The following is an 18,259-nucleotide window of genomic DNA, read 5'->3' as shown; positions in this document are numbered from 1 at the left end:
AGTTACCGCCAGGAAAAAGGGTCTTACAGAATAAATGGGTTTTTCATAGTCAAAGATGAAGGGGATGGTTCTAAATGATACAAACAAGATTAGTTGTCAAAGGGTTTCAACAAAAGAAAGGAGTCGACTATGCTGAAATCTTTTCTCAAGTGGTGAAGATGACGACTAACAAATTGGTTCTAAGTATGGTGGCAACCTAGAGGTTACACTTAGAATAGTTGGATGTTAAAACAGCCTTTCTGCATGGTGACATTGAAGATGACATCTATATGTCTCAACCAGAGGGGTTTTATGTCAAAGGAAAGGAGAGTCTTATGTGTGAACTAAAGAGAAGCTTGTATGGTTTGAAACAAGCTTTCAGATAGTGGTACTTGAAATTTGATAATTTCATGGAGAAGATTGGATTTGTGAGAAGTTCTATAGATCATTGCTGTTATTTGAAGAAGTTCAAGAACTCCTATATTATATTGCTTCTTTATGTCGATGACATGTTAATTACAGGTTCTGATATGGTTAAAATAAGCAATTTGAAGAAGCAAGGTTCTTGAAAGGTTCTTGATATGGTTAAAATAAGTAATGCACAGATTCTTGGTATGAGTATATGCATAAATAAAGATGGGTCAGTTTCCTTAACTCAAGAGAAGTATATTCGCAAGGTTCTTGAAAAGTTCATAATGAATGATGAGTCAACAAAGCCAAGAAAAAAACCATTGGAAAGTCATCTAAGGCTTTCTAAGTATCATCTCCTAAAACTAAAGTAGAAAAAGCAGAAATGGCTAAGAGTCCTTATGCATCTGCCATGGATAGTCTAATGTACGCCATGGTGTGTACAAGGCCTGATATAGCACATGTAGTTGGGATGGTTAGTCGCTTTATGTCAGCTCCGGGGAAAGAACATTAGGAAGCTGTGAAGTAGATATTGAGGTATTTAAAGGGTACTTCTAAAGTTGGGTTATGTTTCAAGGGCAGGGATACTACTCTCAGGGGTTATTCTGATGCAGATCTGGGTAGATGCAATAACACATTCACGAGCACCACCGGATATGTATTTACTATAGGAGGAACGACAGTGAGTTGGATGTCTAGGCTTCAAAAGAGCGTGGCTCTATCTACTAGTGAAGCAGAATACATGGCCTTGACTGAAGCCAGTAAAGAACTAGTATGGTTGAAGACATTCATGAAAGAACTAGGTAGCAAACAGACATAATATGTCTTATATTGTGATAATGAGAGCGCAGTCAAATTAGCGAAGAATTCAGTCTATCATGCTAAGACGATGCACATTAGCATGAAGTATCACTTTATCAGAGAACGGATAAGCAATGGAACATCTAATCTGGAGAGCATTCAAGGTACAAAGAATCCAGCATATATGTTCACTGATGTTATGCGAGGTGTATACCAAATACTATTATTTTTATTACGAAATACAATACAATTTACACAAGTTTTATTTATTTATATAGATGGGATATACTTAAGCCTTACTACAACACTTATAGGCAGTGTACCTAATCGTAGAGTAGTGTAGTTTTTAGTAAGTCCGGTTCGTTCCACAGGGAGCTAGCTGAGTTTAACGCTATATTTTTAACAACTATATTTATATAAAATATATATAATTATATATAGTAATATTATTATAAAAGGGGGTTTTTACCGTTTAATGACCGGTTTGTCGATTTTAAATAAAGCGTAAAGATAAATGACGATAATATAAATGACAGTATATTAAATTGTGATAAAGTAAATTGCAGTAATTAAAATGACAGTAAATAAAGGTATGATGAAATATAAAATAAAAGTATTATGCTTATTTAAACTTCCGTAATCATGATGTTTGACATTTTGATTTTAATTTATTACTCTGGGTTAATTGTCATTTGTCCTGGTTTATTTGATACGTCTATCTGGTTTTTGTCCATAGTAGTCCATCGGTTATAAATATAAATTGAGAGTGTCCTCGTCAAATTACCCTTATACCCGAAGTCAAATAGTCCAACTAATTAAGGATTTAAATTGTGACGCAGTTATCACTTCTGTCAACAATTACACCAGTTGTCACTGTATGTAATCTACCCCTGTTTTAATTAGATATGAAAATAAATTTACCCACTTGATCAGAATGAATAACCAATTACCTAACCCGAATAATTAATTAAATGATCGTAAAAGATGTCGTATAAACATCACTAAATAGAACATACATAATCATTTTAATAATTATTAGATTAACTAATTTGAAGATAGGTTCGACAGGTTCCAATAAGTTGTTGCTCAATTAGACAATACCCCCTATCTATTAATAGTCAATAGTCCAATGTCCACAAGTGTCGGTCTTTTGTCCAAACCTTAATTATGGTACAAAATCTAATAACCCAATCTTAATTTTTAGTCTAACATCACGATTACTTTGGCTCAAATAAGCATAATAATAACTTAGTTACGAGACATTAATTTAAAAAGGAAGAACATAGCTTACAGTGGTGATTAATCGCGTAGCGTTGCACGGACAGAATTTTGACTTAAAACCCGTAAAACATTCTTAAAATAACCTTATTATTATTAACTTAAAATTAAAATTAAAATTATATATATATATATATATATATATATATATATATATATATATATATATTACAGATGAAGAGGAGAGAAAAAGATGGTGTTTTTACTCCCAGAAAACTGGCGAATTTATAGAATGTGGCCTGCTACAGTAACTCATGCGGTCGCATTGGATTTTAGTGCAAATCTCATGCACTCGCATGAGTTTTATGCCTATTTCCCATGCGATCGCATGGCCGTCAGATCCAGCTCACATATTTTTTGTTTGCTAGTTTGTCGACGTTATTTAATATAATATATAATATATAAATAATTTATATAATAATTTAAATATTATATTATATTCTTGTGCATTGTTGACTTGTAATTTTAGCTCCGTTGCGTCACGCGTTGATAGTTAGCTCAGGTCCCGGTTCCGGTTTTTCGAACGTCCTTTCGTATAATTTAATATCTTGTACTTTGTGTTTTGCGGCTCGTACTCTTGTAATTTTGAGACGTTTCTCATCAATAAATTGAACCACTTGGATTGTACTTTGTACTTTTTAGCTTTTTGATCATTTGCGTCTTCAAATCGTCGTTTTCTTCTTTTGTCTTCGCACTTATTTATTTAAACGAATATTACATAAAAATAGAACAATTACAACTAAAAGCTTTACATATTGGAAGGATATTGTGCCTAAATATATGTTCATTTGGAGCACTATCAAATATCCCCACACTTGAGCGTTGCTTGTCCTGAAGCAATACAGAACTTGAAATTAAATCACACTTCACTCGAATCATTTTTTTATTCTCACACTTTATACATCAGTGATTTTGATACGGCGGTATAAACAATGGTAGTAACGATGTGGTTTACAGTCCCACATGACTATGAAAATTTAGATCCTTTACGGAAATTGGATCTTTATGAAAACATTTGATCTTTTGAAAATTCATTCTAGATTTTACCCTAGATAAGTTTTCCAGAATAACCCTTCACCGGTGTTTGCAAATTGTTTTTGTGAGTTTGGTGGGTTTCAGATTTGAAAATTTTAGCTCAAAACTTATGGTTTTGTGTCACCCACTTGCTAACCTTGTATTGGGAAAGCAACACGTCCAGTATACTTGCTCCGTATATTACCTTTCGGTAAACTACCATCCGATTGTAAAGGAAAGAGTTGAACAAGCAACTGTTAAGGCAATATCTAATGACATGCAGATGTTCATGGTCTAAAATGTGTCGGATGCAATTACTATCCTTTGTAGGAGCAATAGTAAAGATCACCCTATAATTTTTCAGTCTGGCACAAGGTCCTGTCTTCGACCTTGCTCTGCAACCACCGTTCTTACGGTTGACACCCGATTTGGTTCAGGTGACCTAATGAATTCCAGGTGAATTCCTAGGATTTTACGTTCAATGGTAATGAACGCATTGAAAATAGGTTTTCAGAAAACAAATCGGTTTTAATTTTGATCAAAATATTTTCTCGTTCAAGCTCGAGTTTAGATTTCATTGAATTCCATGAGTTTGTAATTCTCAATCTTTAAAGTCAATCTCAAGGATTGAGTAATATCAGTCTCAAAGGCTGATTTTTAATCTTTAAGGAGATTATCCTTTCTGGGGGTCTGATTCATTAGTCTTATCAAGCTAATTTGCACGACGCCCTCCCCATTTTACGAGACAGATCCTCTCATGGTTAGGATAAGTCTGACCATTTGGCGACCCTGTTTGATGCTGAGGTCCGTGGATTTCCTGCTGATTTTAGAGATGACTTTTCGAGATTTTTCGTCAACCTACAGCTGGTCTGGATGACAACTTCCTGACCTAAATCAAGAAGCGCGTGTCTTTTTCCAGAAGACTTTACTTCCTTTTAATGATGGAATTGATCCATCGTGCAGATCCATCTTTCTTTCAAATATATATTACAGTAAATTAGGTAAAACTGATTAAAATCGTCCAAAACAAAAGTACCTGCACTAATCTGTACCAAATATATGTGATATGTGTTTTAAAGAACTTGGTAAATTCTTCCCACACTTAGCTTTTATTTATTTTTTTCTTTGCCTTTTTATTCTCCTCTATTCCATTTTAAATGAATTCTAACGTTTTGGGTTGTTTCTCCATTTATGTTCTCTCCGAGGTAACAATAATTTCGGTATTATAACCTAGTTTTATCATTCATAAATATGTATAAACATGATTTTGAATTCATTTAGTTGAAAATTTTTCAAATTTTCACAAAATTTGGCAATTAAACTAAGTGTAAACCCGAGAGAATTTATAACCCTTCCCCACACATGAGATCATACAATGCCCTCATTTGCATTAAATCAGACTATAATTATAAATTCATGAGGGTGATTAGTGTAGAAAAGTGATTAAAAATACCGAGTTTGCAAACATATTATTTTATATCACATTTGATATTTTGCGTCTTGTCGTCAAAATTAGTAGCTTTTGCTGAACTTTAATGTCAGTCTTTGAAAATGCGATGTTTTACCATGTGTTGTACATAAGATAAACTACAAACTTACATAATATTTTTATTATATTTTTTTTTTGTAAAAACCTTTATTTATTAAAACAATTTAAATGAATAATTTTTTAAAATTTTGTTTCCTTTTACTTTAGGTAGTTTCGGTATGTTTACCTAGTCCGTCCCTCGACAAAATTTAAAATTTGTCGTTTTTAAAACGATTGTTTTAAAAGCAAAGATTTTTGGGTTTTTTTAATTTTTTTGGTATACTTTAGATCAATAAAATTAAAAATAATGATAACAAAATTTTTTGCCCCGCCCTTGCGTAAAGGAATTTTGGATGTCTATCAATTTAACTGCTTAAAATAATTTTTCGTCGAAGTTTAAAGAAGATAAAGAAAATTCTATGTCCTAAAAACTAGCACATGTAGTTGGGATGGTTAGTCGCTTTATGTCAGCTCCGGGGAAAGAACTTTAGGAAGCTGTGAAGTGGATATTGAGGTATTTAAAGGGTACTTCTAAAGTTGGGTTATGTTTCAAGGGCAGGGATACTACTCTCAGGGGTTATTCTGATGCAGATCTGGGTAGATGCAATAACACATTCACGATCACCACCGGATATGTATTTACTATAGGAGGAATGACAGTGAGTTGGATGTCTAGGCTTCAAAAGAGAGTGGCTCTATCTACTACTGAAGCAGAATACATGGCCTTGACTGAAGCCAGTAAAGAACTAGTATGGTTGAAGACATTCATGAAAGAACTAGGTAGCAAACAGACATAATATGTCTTATATTGTGATAATGAGAGCGCAGTCAAATTAGCGAAGAATTCAGTCTATCATGCTAAGATGATACACATTGGCATGAAGTATCACTTTATCAGAGAACGGATAAGCAATGGAACATCTAATCTGGAGAGCATTCAAGGTACAAAGAATCCAGCATATATGTTCACTGATGTTATGCGAGGTGTATACGAAATACTATTATTTTTATTACGAAATACGATACAATTTACACAAGTTTTATTTATTTATATAGATGGGATATACTTAAACCTTGCTACAACACTTATAGGCCGTGTACCTAATCGTAGAGTAGTGTAGTTTTTAGTAAGTCCGGTTCGTTCCACAGGGAGCTAGCTGAGTTTAACGCTATATTTTTAACAACTATATTTATATAAAATATATATAATTATATATAGTAATATTATTATAAAGGGGGTTTTTACCGTTTAATGACCGGTTTGTCGATTTTAAATAAAGCATAAAGATAAATGACGATAATATAAATGACAGAATTTAAATTGATATAAAGTAAATTGCAGTAATTAAAATGACAGTAAATAAAGGTACGATGAAATATAAAATTAAAGTATTATGCTTATTTAAACTTCCGTAATCATGATGTTTGACATTTTGATTTTAATTTATTACTCTGGGTTAATTGTCCTTTGTCCTGGTTTATTTGATACGTCTATCTGGTTTTTGTCCATAGTAGTCCATCGGTCATAAATGTGATGACCCGAAAATTTCTGACTAAATTTAAACTTAATTCTTATATGATTTCGATACGATAAGCAAAGTCTGTAAAGTTGAGTCTAAAAATTCTTGAACTGTTATCATGATTTCATTTAACCCTGTGACTATTTTTCGACGATTCACGAACCATTGTTGTAAATATTATATGTATATTGAAATATATAAAAAAAATATAGATATTTAAAATTCAGTTATGATATAAGTATCACATATTTGAAAATATAAAAAAAAATAATATATAAAATGAAATTCCAAATTGAAAATATATTTGTCCAATATTATTATTACCTTTATTATTATTAATATTAATATTAATATCAATATCAGTATTATTAATATCATTATTTTTAAAAATGAAAATAGGATATATGTAACTTGTTGATCACTTGTATTATTAGATATTATTATCATTGTTAAGAACTTTATTATTATAACTAATAGTGAAATTATAATGTTAGTTATTATGATTAGTAATATTATTATTACTTTCATCTTTATTATTATTAAAACTGATATCAATATCAGTATTGTATTATTATTGTTATAATTAAGAAGTTATGGTTATCAAAATAAAGATGTTAAACATGAATATTATTATAATAATGATTAAAAACTATAATTTTGATTATTATGATTAATTTTTTTTATTATCATTTAAAAATATTATTATTACTTTTATCATTATCTTTATTGTTATATTCATATTATTATTATCTTATCTTTATTATTATTAAGAATAACATTATTATTAATAATTATTATCATCATTATCATTTATTATTATCAATATTAATAGAATTTTTATACATTTTTTTTATTAATTAGAATACTGTTTATATATATATACATATATATATATATATATATATATATATATATATATATATATATATATATATATATATATATATATATATATATATATATATATATATATATAAATCAATTCAATTTAACATATCTATCCAGCTAATCGTTTTTTTTTTTTTATCTTCAGATGATCAGATATAATTGGAATCAAGTAGCCTTTATGATCTAGCTTTTTATTTTATTACTTTCTTGATATTTTTTTTACCTACTCGTATGATCCTGTCTTCATTGTTGTTACACGTCCCAATCTAGTCTCATTTCTAACAAGTCAGTATCAATTATAAATATTACCTTCGTTCATATACTCAGGCATACGCAGTTATCACTGAAACTTATTAATTTAACAGAAAATAAAGAGTATTATTATGTTCTTCCATTTTTTTAGTCAAAACACGAATTCGTATGGAATTTTAAAATCCTTTAGTACAGGGTTGTTATAAATCATGTGAGTAAACTATCTTCAAAGTTTCAAATTCCAATTTTGTAAAACAAGATCGAATTTATGAGTCAAAGTTTTAAGGTCAAAAGTCAACGGATTTGTTCATCCTAAAATACGAAGTCATATTGATGTTTACGGTTAAATTAATGATTTCAAAAGTTTGTAGGAGTAATTTGAAACACATTTTATGATATAACCTTTGTCTATAACGTTCCAAATATCAAAATCCATATTTTTTTTAAACCGTGAAGTAGCAGCAGCGGTTTATTTTTTTTATAATTTTTTTTTCTTTTCTTTTTCCCTATTAATCTCAATTAATTATTTATGTGTTGAATATTAAATTCTAAAAGCGAATTGGTAAGTGTTATTACAATTAACATGAGTTGGATCGATTTACATATGAAGAAGATGAAGAAGTAGGGAAAAACGAAATACGGGTTATAAGAATTGAAAGTGATAATAAATCAGAAAAAGGAGTAGCTCAGATGGTTAAATGGATTAGTGGGTGGGCGAGAGGTCGAGGGTTTGAGCCCGGGCTATAGCATTTTTTTTAGGAATTGTTCTTTTAAAGGTTCGTGAATCCGAGGCCAACCCTGCATTGATCAATATCGTCATATGTATTTTTACTAAAAAATACAGTACAGTGAGTTTCATTACTCCCTTTTTATATATATTTTCGGGACTGAGAATACATGCGCCGTTTTTATAAATGTTTTACGATGTAGACACAAGTAATCGAAACTACATTCTATGGTTGAATTATCGAAGTCGAATATGCCCTTTTTATTAAGTCTGGTAATCTAAGAATTAGGGAACAGACACCCTAATTGACGCGAACTCTAAAGATAGATCTATCGGGCCCAACAAGCCCCATCCAAAGTACCGGATGCTTTAGTACTTCGAAATTTATATCATGTCCGAAGGAGGATCCCGGAATGATGGGGATATTCTTATATGCATATTGTGAATGTCGATTACCAGGTGTTCAATCCATATGAATGATTATTTTTGTCTCTATGCATGGGACGTATGTTTATGAGAAATGGAAATATGAAATCTTGTGGTCTATTAAAATGATGGAAATGATTGTTTAAGTTAAACTAATGAACTCACCAACCTGTTGGTTGACACTTTAAAGCATGTTTATTCTCAGGTACGAAAGAAAACTTCCGCTGTGCATTTGTTCATTTTATAGATATTACTTGGAGTCATTCATGGCATATTTCAAAATACGTTGCATTCGAGTCGTCGAGTTCATCAAGATTATTATCAAGTCAATTATAGTTGGATATATTATGAAATGGTATGCATACCTGTCAACTTTCGATGTAATGAAAGATTGTCTTTTCAAAAACGAATGCAATGTTTGTAAAATGTATCATATAGAGGTCAAGTACCTCGCGATGTAATCAACTGTTGTGAATCATTTATAATCGATATGGACTTAATTCGGATGGATTAGGATGGGTCTTCACAGTTGGTATCAGAGCGGTGGTCTTAGCGAACCAGGTCTTGCATTAGTGAGTCTAACTGATAGTCGTTAGAATGCATTAGTGAGTCTGGACTTCGACCGTGTCTGCATGTCAAAAGTTTTACTTATCATTAGTGTCGAAAAATTATTTGCTTAAAGTCTAGACACGTCTTACTGCCTCTATTGCATAGACTGTGTATAGATAAATTCATATCTTAGCGTGTCTGTTATTGTTACCTTTGCCTGACAGCTTCCGTAGATTTCTCCGTAACTTATGGGATTTTAGTATTATATATGCATATGTAAATTATGTATTGCAGGGTACTAACCTACATCCTATACTATTCCTTATCAAAAATCCTTCATCTGATCGTACGAGATGAATCCCTCAACCAGTTTGAGTCCCTCAGATTTCGATAGCTATTCCGATAGTTATTTCGACAGCTATTCCGACATAGAGTTTCACTCGATCTCCGAAAGCAGTGTCATCGGAATGAATCAACCAATCAGCCATCCCCAATTCATTTGATGGTTTCGTAGTCGACTAAATTAATGGAGGCGAGAAGAAGGCCATCCTTTCCACTCACCAACCTGCACTTTTGATGAAGAACCTGAAACACTTACCGGCGAATCAGTCCGAAACACCATTTTCACCCTCATTTCTAGGATATCTCGTAACTACTATATATTATCCACAATTCTAAACCTTATTCATCCATTCGTCCCGACCGACAATCATCCTGGAAGTAATGGAAGAAGTCAACGATCTTCGCGCCCGAGTAATAAATTCGAAGAATATAGTACAAAATATACCAGATTCAGCAACATCACCGGCACCAACAGTACCATCAGTAACAGCACCAATACCACCAATAATCCATGCCTCAACATCTCATTCAGTACCTCGAGTACAATAATCGTTATACGTATCGTTCTACATCAATCATCTTCGTTCTTCATGGCGATTATGTAATCTCTAATGTTTTAGAGATTATGTATTCTAATTATAATGGTAAATCAAATGAGATTAATATTATATTATCTCATTAAATCTATGATTACATCTGAATAAATATATATGTAAGTATATTTTCATAAAGATTGTAATTAAAAATTCTTTCGTACAAACTGTTAATGATGAAAATATTTTAACGGGTAGGTAATGCCCGAGGAATATTTAAGATTCACATTAATAAGTTACACTGTACATTCTTCAAAGCTGATTCAACAGTCGTTTACTATCCTACTTACATCCACCGTTATACAAATCCTTTCACCACAGAATAACCATTTTCATCCAATTTCATATTTGGATTTTGATTTATCAGAATCCAACAAGTGGCATAATGAAGAAAATATTTGACAAAATAAAATTTGTTAGAAACAGACAAATTAACTATGAGGAATTTTATTAAGAATTCACGCTAACAAAATCCTAGCTAACTGTTCCTAGCTAACCGTTAATTCCGTATTATATTTAATTATCGCAATTTATTTATCGCAATTTAATTATCACAATTTATTTTATCGCAATTTACATTCTCGCAATTTTATTATCGTCATTTAATTTCTGTTATTTACATTACGCACTTTAATTATCGTTATTTAATTTCTGTTATTTATTTTACGCACTTTAAATATCGGGACACGTATACAAGGTTTTGACATATCATATCGACGCATCTATATATATTATTTGGAATCACCATAGACACTCTATATGCAGTAATGATCGAGTTCTCTATACAGGGTTGAGGTTGATTCTATAATAATATATATACTTTGAGTTGTGATCGAGTCTGAGACATGTACACGGGTCACGATACGTATTAATTAATTCGAATATTATAAATTAAACTATATATGAATTATTGGACTGTTAACTGTAGACTATCGACCGTGGACTATCAAGATTGGACAATTAAAAATGAATTAAAATATTGATTATAACATATGAAACTAAATAATTCTTCAAGTTTGCCACTTGATTTCATCTTAAACCTCATTTGAATCATGACAATTACAATCTGCGTTCAAACCTTTCATGATTCTTGAAAACACCTCAATCGATAGGATGAATCAATCGCACTTTATCTACGGAAGGAAAGATTTATGCATATAGTTATGCACCCGAGAAACTCTCGGTAAATGAGTAAAAGTTTAACACGTAGCCGTGTCAGATCCTTTGGCATTTATTAGCAAAATAACTTTGCAATCACTTTTCAAAGTAGCCAATTTTGTCACAGCTCCAGCAAGTCAACTTCGACTTTTCATTTGAAGTAGCCTTACTATAATCCTGATATAGACGATCACCTTTTTGATACAGGAGAATTATTTATATTTCACCATATTACCAGCAGACGTACCAGCAACCTCGTTGCTCCTTGGTTTAAATCCCTCTGACAAATCACTATATTTATCTATTGAAGTCTCATCATGTACACATCCGCATCTCGTAACAAGAATTGTCATACCAATTACCGAGAATCAGCAAATCTGTATTTTGAGTATCACAACGATTCCATATCAACAGTTATATGTATCCATATAATATTTATCTCTTAGAACTATGATCTTCCATTCTGAAATTCTGAAAAGCACCCAGTCTTCAAATTAATACTCTGAATTTTTAAAAGCTGAATACAACAGCAAAAACTGTACACGACCATAACCGTCGAAAATTTGATGATAAAAAAATGGAATATTGGAAACACCCAATAGAAAATTTAGTACCGAAAAGCGGATTATGCGAAACTATGAAGGAAGCCGTGGAAAAATTACAAAGAATAAGTTTGACTTCAAAGAATTTAAATGATTCAATGCCTGCTGAAGTCTTTAACGAATATCCTGCTCCTTACCCTAAACCCTTGCGGACAATAGTCTCCATCATCCTCTGATCGTAGATATTTAAAGATATTATCGTATCTTTCATTATAGATATTCTCCATATTTTTGAAGATATTTTTATAACTATTCTTATCTGAAATCATTAATCTCTTCGTGCTATCAGTGTTACATCATATAGAAACTGTTAGTTTCTATATTCTGTAAACTTTCAAGATTAAAATATGAATGTTATTGAAGTAATGTTGGGAACTGATGCATGAGTTAGTATAATATAATGACACTTGATCAATATGATTATATTACAGTAAGTCATGCGGAGTTTCTAATGGAACTTGATGATTCACAGATCATAACGTCATCATGTGCCATGTTACACGACTCGTTCATTCTACTTCACCTCCGAACATATCAAGAAAATATATCCTTGATAGTTCTATTCTCAGTGATTCTGATAATTTAACCAATCAAGATCGTGCTATTAAAATTTCTCTCTTAGAACATTAGTTATGTTCATTCGGAACTCCATACCTACAAATTCTGGACCAATAATTGCGAAAAGAAAACAAAAGCATGAAGCTCCGAAATAGAAAGGGGGTATAAATCGCAGCAAATAAGAGATAGCATTAACTGTGGATGACAATGATTATAGGAGACAGAAGCAGGGACACCGAAATATAAGAGAAAATATAATGCTCAATAAGAACACGGAGATTACAAACCGTGGATATTAATACAAATAGCAATATAAAGACACGGTAGAATTAAGAATAGTATCATCCCAAAGTAATAGTAGAAGTAAACAGATTCTTCTGGTGGAAGATTAAAAAGAAGGATGACAGAAAGGATAATTAGGAAAATATCAATGATTAGAACTGGATGAAGCATTTTCAAAATTCTTTTAGAAGTAAGAATTAAGAATGAAAGTATAGAAAATGGGAGTGGTGGAAAATAATGGAACAGAAATAGCTTAATTTATAATGGAAATATCAGACAGAGTAATCGAGGCAGATCACCGTAATTAATAATAGAGATCTTAATTTCCTTACTCACCAAAAAATCAAATCTTTTTGATTTCGAAGATTTTCTATAAATCTCTTGAATTCCGGAATTCAACCCTGTTTACGTCAAAAGCTAAGGAAAATCTTATTTTCTTCAATTCACTCTTTTGCGATAGCTTCACTCGTATTCTTAGAATAATCAAATTATTTCATCATTCAATGATGATAAACCTCTAATTATCAACTCATATTGGTCATGAAAACATTTTTATTGTAAGCCATGACCACCTCACTCAAATTTCGGGACGAAATTTCTTTAACGGGTAGGTACTGTGATGACTCGGGAATTTCCGACTAAATTTAAACTTAATTCTTATATGATTTCGATACGATAAGTAAAGTCTGTAAAGTTGAGTCTAAAAATTCTTGAACTATTATCATGATTTCATTTAACCCTGTGACTATTTCCCGACGATTCACGAACCATTGTTGTAAATATTATATGTATATTGAAATATATAAAAAAATATATAGATATTTAAAATTCAATTATGATATAAGTATCACATATTTTAAAATATAAAAAAAATAATATATAAAACGAAATTCCAAATTGAAAATATATTTGTCCAATATTATTATTACCTTTATTATTATTAATATTAATATTAATATCAATATCAGTATTATTAATATCATTATTTTTAAAAATGAAAATAGGATATATGTAACTTGTTGATCACTTGTATTATTAGATATTATTATCATTGTTAAGAACTTTATTATTATAACTAATAGTGAAATTATAATGTTAGTTTTTATGATTAGTAATATTATTATTACTTTCATCTTTATTATTATTAAAACTGATATCAATATCAGTATTGTATTATTATTGTTATAATTAAGAAGTTATGGTTATCAAAATAAAGATGTTAAACATAAATATTATTATAATAATGATTAAAAACTATAATTTTGATTATTATGATTAAATTTTTTTATTATCATTTAAAAATATTATTATTATTTTTATCATTATCTTTATTGTTATATTCATATTATTATTATCTTATCTTTATTATTATTAGGAATAACATTATTATTAATAATTATTATCATCATTATCATTTATTATTATCAATATTAATAGAATTTTTATACATTTTTTTTATTAATTAGAATACTATTTATATATATATATATATATATATATATATATATATATATATATATATATATATATATATATATATATAAATCAATTCAATTTAACATATCTATCCAGCTAATCATTTTTTTTTTTGTTTTTATCTTCAAATGATCAGATATAATTGGAATCAAGTAGCCTTTATGATCTAGCTTTTTATTTTATTACTTTCTTGATATTTTTTTTACCTACTCGTATGATCCTGTCTTCATTGTTGTTACACGTCCCAATCTAGTCTCATTTCTAACAAGTCAGTATCAATTATAAATATTACCTTCGTTCATATACTCAGGCATACGCAGTTATCACTGAAACTTATTAATTTAACAGAAAATAAAGAGTATTATTATGTTCTTCCATTTTTTATAGTCAAAACACGAATTCGTATGGAATTTTAAAATCCTTTAGTGCAGGGTTGTTATAAATCATGTGAGTAAACTATCTTCAAAGTTTCAAATTCCAATTTTTCAAAACAAGATCGAATTTATGAGTCAAAATTTTAAGGTCAAAAGTCAACGGATTTGTTCATCCTAAAATACGAAGTCATATTGATGTTTACGGTTAAATTAATGATTTCAAAAGTTTGTAGGAGTAATTTGAAACACATTTTATGATATAGCCTTTGTCTATAACGTTCCAAATATCAAAATCCATATTATTTTTTAACCGTGAAGTAGCAGTAGCGGTTTATTTTTTTTATAATTTTTTTTCTTTTCTTTTTCCCTATTAATCTCAATTAATTATTTATGTGTTGAATATTAAATTCTAAAAGCGAATTGGTAAGTGTTATTACAATTAACATGAGTTGGATCGATTTACATATGAAGAAGATGAAGAAGTAGGGAAAAATGAAATACGGGTTATAAGAATTGAAAGTGATAATAAATCAGAAAAAAGGAGTAGCTCAGATGGTTAAATGGATTAGCGGGTGGGCGAGAGGTCGAGGGTTCGAGCTCGGGCTATAGCATTTTTTTTTAGGAATTGTTCTTTTAAAGGTTCGTGAATCCGAGGCCAACCCTGCATTGATCAAGTAATCGAAACACAAGTAATCGAAACTACAAGTAAACACAAGTAATCGAAACTACATTCTATGGTTGAATTATCGAAGTCGAATATGCCCTTTTTATTAAGTCTGGTAATCTAAGAATTAGGGAACAGACACCCTAATTGACGCGAACTCTAAAGATAGATCTATCGGGCCCAACAAGCCCCATCCAAAGTACCGGATGCTTTAGTACTTCGAAATTTATATCATGTTCGAAGGAGGATCCCGGAATGATGGGGATATTCTTATATGCATATTGTGAATGTCGATTACCAGGTGTTCAATCCATATGAATGATTATTTTTGTCTCTATGCATGGGACGTATGTTTATGAGAAATGGAAATATGAAATCTTGTGGTCTATTAAAATGATGGAAACGATTGTTTAAGTTAAACTAATGAACTCACCAATCTGTTGGTTGACACTTTAAAGCATGTTTATTCTCAGGTACGAAAGAAACTTCCGCTGTGCATTTGCTCATTTTATAGATATTACTTGGAGTCATTCATGGCATATTTCAAAAGACGCTGCATTCGAGTCGTCGAGTTCATCAAGATTATTATCAAGTCAATTATAGTTGGATATATTATGAAATGGTATGCATACCTGTCAACTTTCGATGTAATGAAAGATTGTCTTTTCAAAAATGAATGCAATGTTTGTAAAATGTATCATATAGAGGTCAAGTACCTCGCGATGTAATCAACTGTTGTGAATCATTTATAATCGATATAGACTTCATCCGGATGAATTAGGATGGGTCTTCACAATAAATATAAATTGAGAGTGTCCTCGTCAAATTACCCTTATATCCGAAGTCAAATAGTCCAACTAATTAAGGATTTAAACTGTGACGCAGTTATCACTTCTGTCAACAATTACACCAGTTGTCACTGTATGTAATCCACCCCTGTTTTAATTAGATATGAAAATAAATTTACCCACTTGATCAGAATGAATAACCAATTACCCAACCCGAATAATTAATTAAATGATCGTAAAAGATGTCGTATAAACGTCACTAAATAGAACATACATAATCATTTTAATAATTATTAGATTAACTAATTTGAAGATAGGTTCGACAGGTTCCAATAAGTTGTCGCTCAATTAGACAATACCCCCTATCTATTAATAGTCAATAGTCCAATGTCCACAAGTGTCGGTATTTTGTCCAAACCTTAATTATGGTACAAAATCTAATAACCCAATCTTAATTTTTAGTCTAACATCACGATTACTTTGGCTCAAATAAGCATAATAATAACTTAGTTACGAGACATTAATTTAAAAAGGAAGAACATAGCTTACAGTGGTGATTAATCGCGTAGCGTTGCACGGACAGAATTTCGACTTAAAACCCGTAAAACATTCTTAAAATAACCTTATTATTATTAACTTAAAATTAAAATTATAAATATATATATATATATATATATATATATATATATATATATATATATATATATATATATATATATATATATATATATATATATATATATTACAGATGAAGAGAAGAGAAAAAGATGGTGTTTTTACTCGCAGAAAACTGGCGAATTTATAGAATGTGGCCTGCTACAGTAACTCATGCGGTCGCATGGGATTTTAGTGCAAATCTCATGCACTCGCATGGGCTCATGCACTCGCATGGGCTCATGCACTCGCATGAGTTTTATGCATATTTCGCATGCGATCGGATGGCCGTCAGATCCAGCTCACATATTTTTTGTTTGCTAGTTTGTCGACGTTATTTAATATAATATATAATATATAAATAATTTATATAATAATTTAAATATTATATTATATTCTTGTGCATTGTTGACTTGTAATTTTAGTTCTATTGCGTCACGCGTTGATAGTTGGCTCAGGTCCCGGTTCCGGTTTTTCGAACGTCCTTTCGTATAATTTAATATCTTGTACTTTGTGTTTTGCGGCTCGTACTCTTGTAATTTAGAGACGTTTCTCATCAATAAATTGAACCACTTGGATTGTACTTTGTACTTTTTAGCTTTTTGATCATTTGCGTCTTCAAATCGTCGTTTTCTTCTTTTGTCTTCGCACTTATTTATTTAAACGAATATTACATAAAAATAGAACAATTACAACTAAAATCTTTACATATTGGAAGGATATTGTGCCTAAATATATGTTCATTTGGAGCACTATCATTCACCAAACCAGTAACGCTGGATAAGTTGAAGCTGTGCATTGCTTCAACTGGTCTTCAGGAACATTGAAGAGAAGGCAGGAACTAGAGAGAGAAGAGACGAGCAAAGACTTGCAGAGCACAATTACATAGTGCAGATCGATGGTATTCGAAGCCTTCAAGTGGGAGATTGTTAAAGGTGTAGGCTTCATTAGGCTTCACTGTTAATCTAAATAAAACGGCAGAGGTTTGCTTGGTGGTTAATTTAGGGTATGGCCAACCCTAATTTAAATTGAAACGACCCGAAATCCGTTTATCAAAAACGAAGCACATTTTTTTTGTTATAAGTTAGGTCCCATTTGACATCCACTTTACAAAAATCATTCCAAATAGTTTTAACCGAATACGCATCATCATAATGACACATTTAACATTTTAATGACCCTTGGTACACAAATTACACATTACAAAAGCATTTGTAACAATGACCCAATCACACGAAATGCGTGTTAATACACAATAACCCAACCTGATACCAAGAGCATAATCCCGAGGACTACCAAATCCCCAATCCGCGTCCAAATATCCAAAGGCTACCCCCATCGAGCCCGAGCGCTCCTACGCATCTAGTCTAACAACTAGCTAGCTTCACAATCATAATA

General features: G+C 30.9%; 1 protein-coding gene across 1 annotated transcript; it reads left to right on the top strand.

The window, feature by feature from the left end:
- Positions 1–772: 772 nt before the first annotated feature.
- Positions 773–5,805, top strand: LOC139870639 (secreted RxLR effector protein 161-like). Its single transcript, XM_071858419.1, has 3 exons — positions 773–862; positions 965–1,159; positions 5,563–5,805. The coding sequence occupies exons 1-3, from the start codon at positions 773–775 to the stop codon at positions 5,803–5,805; spliced, it is 528 nt and encodes a 175-aa protein (XP_071714520.1).
- The last annotated feature ends 12,454 nt before the right edge of the window (positions 5,806–18,259 follow it).

Source organism: Rutidosis leptorrhynchoides, chromosome 10 (genome assembly GCF_046630445.1).
Source record: "Rutidosis leptorrhynchoides isolate AG116_Rl617_1_P2 chromosome 10, CSIRO_AGI_Rlap_v1, whole genome shotgun sequence".
Classification (NCBI taxonomy): Eukaryota; Viridiplantae; Streptophyta; class Magnoliopsida; order Asterales; family Asteraceae; genus Rutidosis; species Rutidosis leptorrhynchoides.
The sequence above is the reverse complement of the archived record's forward strand: the minus strand, read 5'-3'. Positions and strand labels throughout refer to the sequence as shown.